The following is a 6000-nucleotide window of genomic DNA, read 5'->3' as shown; positions in this document are numbered from 1 at the left end:
CTTATGAACCTCAATCCCGTCTAGTCTAATAGCCTGTATCTCAGTATCCTCCTCGACAACATTGTCTTTTTCCTGTGTGAATACTGACGAAAAATATTCATTTAGCGCCTCTCCTATCTCTTCGGATTCCACGCACAACTTCCCACTACTGTCCTTGACTGGCCCTAATCTTACTCTAGTCATTCTTTTATTCCTGACATACCTATAGAAAGCTTTAGGGTTTTCCTTGATCCTACCTGCTAAAGACTTCTCATGTCCCCTCCTGGCTCTTCTTCGCTCTCTCTTTAGGTCCTTCCTGGCTAACTTGTAACTCTCAAGCGCCCTAACTGAGCCTTCACGCCTCATCTTTACATAAGCCTCCTTCTTCCTCTTGACAAGAGATTCAACTTCTTTAGTAAAACACGGTTTCCTCGCTCGACCACTTCCTCCCTGCCTGACAGGTACATACTTCTCAAGGACACGCAGTAGCTGTTCCTTGAACAAGCTCCACATTTCAATTGTGCCCAGCCCCTGCAGTTTCCTTCTCCATCCTATGCATCCTAAATCTTGCCTAGTCGCCTCATAATTGCCTTTCCCCCAGCTATAACACTTGCCCTGCGGTATATACCTATCCCTTTCCATCGCTAAAGTAAAAGTAACCGAATTGTGGTCACTATCACCAAAGTGCTCCAAATCTAACACCTGGCCTGGTTCATTACCCAGTACCAAATCCAATGTGGCCTCGCCTCTTGTTGGCCTATCTACATACTGTGTCAGGAAACCCTCCTGCACACATTGGACAAAAACTGACCCATCTAAAGTACTCAGCCTCTCAGCTAAATTGCTTTGGTGCTTTCTGCAGTGTTTCTAGTTCGCTTGGGTTTTGAAATGTGAGTCACAGTGACTGAGAGGGTGAAGTGCAGGGAATGTTTGGGATTGTATGTGGTCTAGTTACTGGGATCGACCTGAATCAGACAGTTACCAGACACAGCAACTGTAATCTCTAATTCAACCTATCACCAGGAGCCTGGCAGCAGCGGGATCCCGCAAGAGGACGTTGACCAGCGGCAGGTAGTTACACTGAGTGGCAGCTCTCTATCTCCCAGCTCTTAAAGGGCCACCCATCATGGTGGGAGCCTCCAGGGCCTGCTTGCTGCTTCGCAGTTGGCCAATGGGAAAACACAGTAAAATCACAAATAATGAAGGGGCAATCTAGGACCTTGTCAAAGGCCATGGATCCTTTAAGAGTCTGGAATATTGGAGCTGGTTAAACAGAATCCCCCTCCACAGCATTGGGCCCCAACTATCATGGAGGGAGACAGTGGGGATTCTGCAGGCACCTAGACTAAAAGACGGATCACCCATTCACATCAGTAACCCAGTGAGACTAACACACTTGGTGTCTGGCTGAGCCTTGCCCACACCTGGACCAAGCCACAGCCACCCAGCTACACACCCTGACACAATTTCACACTGACCTCCACCTCCACCTCCACCTCCACCTCCACAATCACATACACTCACCCAGAGCTCAACACACAATTTTGCCCTCCCCCCATATCTGTCAATTTCTCCATCTCACATTCCCCCTTCCCTAACCCTTTCTTCATCTCCTGCCCTCCCTCCTCACTTTCCTCCCATTCAGCCTCCAACACCTTTCACAGTTCACCAACCCGCACTTCCCACTTCCACATTATCTCCCCTCATCCACCTCTCCATGCACTGTACTGCCATCTCACTGCTGTAACACAACAACACTGTGTATGATTTCTGTAATCACTGGTCTTGTTGGTGGAAATGATGAAGAAATGAACTGTGCAGGGTGAGTGAGTCAGAGTATGTCACAGTTTCGGACACAGAACATGACCTAATCTGAAGGAGGGTGGACTTCCCTTAACTCCCAACATCCAGAGCAGTTCCCAGTCGGTAAAGTCCTTTGTGAATATTGTCACTGGGGATCCTGAAATGAGGACAATGGAGATAGCTTTACTCTGTCTACCTCCATGCTGTTCCAGTCCTGGGATTGTTTGATGGGATAGGTGTAGAGAAGGCTTTGCTCTGTATCTAACTCTGTGCTGTCCCCATCCTGTGAGTCTGATGGGAGTCTGTCTGTGTACAGCAGAGACAGACTATCCCAAGAGGTTCCCTCCTTAACGGAGCTGGTTGATCCATTCGGAACAATTTGAGGGATGGGGTTTGACACCTTAGCAACATTTACTGGATTTGAGAGGTTTGAACAAAGGAGCCAAAAATGACAAAGAAACAGCCACGATTTCCAGCTCTCCAGGGGCATTGGTGCTGATAATTTGCAAGTGTGAAGTCACTAACTCTGACATACTTCAATGACTCGCAGTGAGGAGCAGTTCCACTTTCTTATCTCTATCTACCTCATCTCTGCAGTAGCACCGATGGGGGAGAAGAAGCTGGTGAACTGGACTTCAGTGGACTCCTCAAGAAGAGGTAAGATACAGGACAAAGAGCCACCACCCAATACCGGGATGGAGATTCCCACCCCCTTACGCCAAGATATCCAAACATCACCTCCACACCGAGCTACTCACTCTTCCCTTGGCACAGAGACTCCCTCACTGACACTGACACTGTTTTCCCCTTCCTGTGACACAGACCGTCACACCCTCCCTCTCTCGCCCTCTCTCTCTCTCTCTCGCTCTGTTACAGTCCCTGCAGAAACCAATCATTTTCTGAGAGACAAACACGAGGTGAAATCTAGTCTTGTGATTCCTTTAAGACGCTTATTGTAACAATCAAACTAAAATCCACATAGACTAGACATCACTTACCAAGCAATGAATACATTAAATAGCCAATGACCATTATTTCCCTTTAATGAACTCGGACAACTGAATTCCTTTACACACCAGGTATCTCCCCCGGGAATGCAATCTGGGAGATTGAGTGTGCAGGAATCTGGGGTAAAGGCAGGTGATTGGCACTAAGGAATAAACCTAGTGCAGACATGATGGGCTGAATGGCCTTTTTTATTCTTTAATCATTCACGGGATGAGGGCGTCGCTGGCTAAGCTGCATTTATTGCCTGTCCCTATTTGCCCAGAGGGCGGTTCAGAGGCAACCACATTGCTGTGGGTCTGGAGTCACATGTACACTAGACCAGGTAAGGATGGCAGCTTTCTTCCCTAACGGACATTAGTGAACCAGATGGGTTTTTCCTGACAATCAACAATGGATTCACGGTCATCATTAGATTCTTAATTCCAGGTATTTTATTGAATGCAAATTCCACCATCTGCCATGGTGGGATTCGAACCCGTGTCCCCAGAACATTATCTGGGTCTCTGGATTAACAGTCTAGCGATAATACCACTAGGCCTTTGCCTCCCCATTTGCACTATAACAATTGAGATTCTGTGAAAGACTATGTCACCAACAGAGAAAGCTGGGCCTAATTAAGTAAAGGTAGCTTTGTGTGCACAGACTGGAAAATGCCTGTGTGCTGGGCGTTAAGCTACATGAGAACGTAACCTGTGCCAGGAAACCATCAGATTGCCTGCTGCTCCTATTCAAAGGGGTTGTCAAAAGTGACATGGGAGCCTTTGCCATTCAATGGAAATCGCAATGTTGGCTGAGGGTAGAAGTCACCAACACAGGTACGTGTTTCCAGCAGCTCAGAGGCCCATGACAACCCTATACTGCCATATAGGGCTCAGTCTGCCCAAAGTGTACCATCTGGATCCCTATCTCAATCGAGCAAGGTACAGCAGACAATCTCATATGGACCACAACAAAGTTCTGAGGCTGCATTGTTGCCACTTCTTTCTGTGAAGTGTTACCAGTCAGAAAGTGATTTCAGGATTCAAGTGGGGCAGCTCAGAGAAACCTCACTGAAAGGGAAGCTCGACCTTTTTGTGTTCTACACAAAGGAACGAATATCCTCAAACGCAAATCCATCCAGCCCAATTGTCAATTTTATATTCTGAGATTGGTCAATCTTCCCCAAACATTGGAGTGCATTCACAGATCATCCATACTCTCAATGGGAGCCTGAATGACCTGCTGTTCCTTTGCTTCACACTTCCTCTTTATCCTGAAATGGGAGCAGGTAGGTGTGATTCCAGTGAGGAGGGTAAGAAAGGCCACACTATTTTGGGCATTGAGGCCTGGCTCTTCCAATAATACTTAGTGAATGTGCACATTCTCTGAACACTGGTTGTGGTAGGACAGAACTTAACTGTTGCTTGGAAAAAACAGGACATTTGTTTCAACTCAACAAAATAGGTGTTAGCTATTTGCTTGTTGATTTCTCAGGGCAGTGCCTTGACCAATTAGAGTCAACCTGATTGGTGTAAAGTTTCAAGGGTGGCAGTTAACTGCCATTTATCATCAACTGGTACTCTCTCTCTCTCGGGTTTTCCCCTTAAATGAATATTCTTGCAAAGTATCCGAATGAGCGCAAGACAAACATGACATCGAGGCTGCGTTTGATCGAGTGTGGCATCAAGGAGCCCAAATAAAACTCGAATCAGAGGGAAAACTGTCCACTGATTAGAGTCATACCTGGCACAAGGGAAGATGGTTGTGGTTGTTGCAGGACTGTCATCCCAGCTCCAGAACATCTCTGCAGGTGTTTCTCAGGGTAGTGTCCTAGTCCCAACCACCTTCACCTACTTCATCATTGATCTCCCTCCATCATATGGTCAGAAGTGGGGATGTTCACTGATGATTGCATGATGTCAGCTCTGTTTGCGACTGCTCAGATACTGAAGCAGTCTGTGTTCAAGTACAAGATCTGAACAATATCTAAGCTTGGACTAACAAGTGGCAAGTAATATTCGCACCACACAAATGCCAGGCGTTGACCATCTCCAGTAAGAGACAAGCTAATCACCTTCCCTTTACATTCAGTGTTGTTACTATTAGAACATAGAACATAGAACAGTACAGCACAGTACAGACCCTTCGCCCCATGATGTTGTGCCGAACTTTTGCCCTAATCCTAAGGTCTATCTAACCTCCACCCCTACCTTATACTATCATCCATATGCCTATCTAATAGCCGCTTAAATGCCCCTAATGAGGCTGACTCCACTATCCTCTCCGGCAATGCATTCCACGCCCCTACCACTCACTGAGTAAAGGACCTAACTCTGACGTCTCCCCTATATCTACCTCCACTCACTTTAAAACTATGCCCCCTCGTAATAGCTACCTCCACCCTAGGAAAAAGTCTCTGGCTGTCTACTCTATCTATACCTCTGATCACTTTGTACACCTTTATCAAGTCACCTCTCATCCTTCATCATCCTAAAGAGAAAAGCCCTACCTCTCTCAACCCTTCCTCGTAAGACCTTCCCTCCATTCCAGGCAACATCCTGATAAATCTCCTCTGCACCTTTTCCAACGTCTCCACATCTTTCCTGTAATGAGGTGACCAGAACTGGACACAATACTCCAGATGTGGCCAAACCAGGCTTTTGTATAGCTGGAGCATAACTTCACTGCTCTTGAACTCAGTCCCTCTCTTAATGAACGCTAACACACCATACGCCTTCTTAACAACTCTATCCACCTGGGTGGCAGCTTTCAGGGAACTGTGAATGTGAACCCCAAGATCCCTCTGCTCCTCCACACTGCCAAGAATCTTTCCGTTGACCCTGTATTCTGCTTTCAAGTTTGTCCTTCCAAAATGAATCACCTCACACTTTTCAGGGTTAAACTCCATCTGTCACTTCTCAGTCCAACTCTGCATCCTATCAATGTCCCTTTGTAACCTAGAACAGCCCTCCGCACTATCCACAATGCGACCCACCTTCGTATCATCCACGAAATTGCTAATCCACCCTTCCACTCGTTCATCCAAATCATTTACAAAAATCACAGATAGAAGAGGACCCAGGACAGATCCTTGTGGTACACCACTCGTAACTGAGCACCATGTTGAATATTTTCCATCCACTACCACCCTTTGTCTTCTAAGGGTCAGCCAATTCTCAATCCAATCTGCCACATTTCCCCCCATCCCATGCCTCCTTACCTTCTGCATGA

At 46.7% G+C, this 6000-nt stretch overlaps 1 protein-coding gene across 1 annotated transcript in view; it reads left to right on the top strand.

Annotated features, from left to right (window-relative positions):
- mybpc3 (myosin binding protein C3) overlaps nt 1–6000 on the top strand; it is a 64947-nt gene that overhangs the window by 9789 nt on the left and 49158 nt on the right. Inside the window, exons 5-6 of the mRNA XM_048607273.1 lie at nt 842–869; nt 2380–2439. Coding sequence (XP_048463230.1) covers nt 842–869; nt 2380–2439 — 88 coding nt within the window. The remainder of the gene's footprint in view (nt 1–841; nt 870–2379; nt 2440–6000) is intronic.

The sequence above is a fragment of the Rhincodon typus genome, chromosome 17 (assembly GCF_021869965.1).
Source record: "Rhincodon typus isolate 14 chromosome 17, sRhiTyp1.1, whole genome shotgun sequence".
In the NCBI taxonomy this organism is placed as follows: Eukaryota; Metazoa; Chordata; class Chondrichthyes; order Orectolobiformes; family Rhincodontidae; genus Rhincodon; species Rhincodon typus.
Note: the sequence above shows the minus strand (reverse complement) of the source record. Positions and strands in the feature narration are given on the sequence as shown.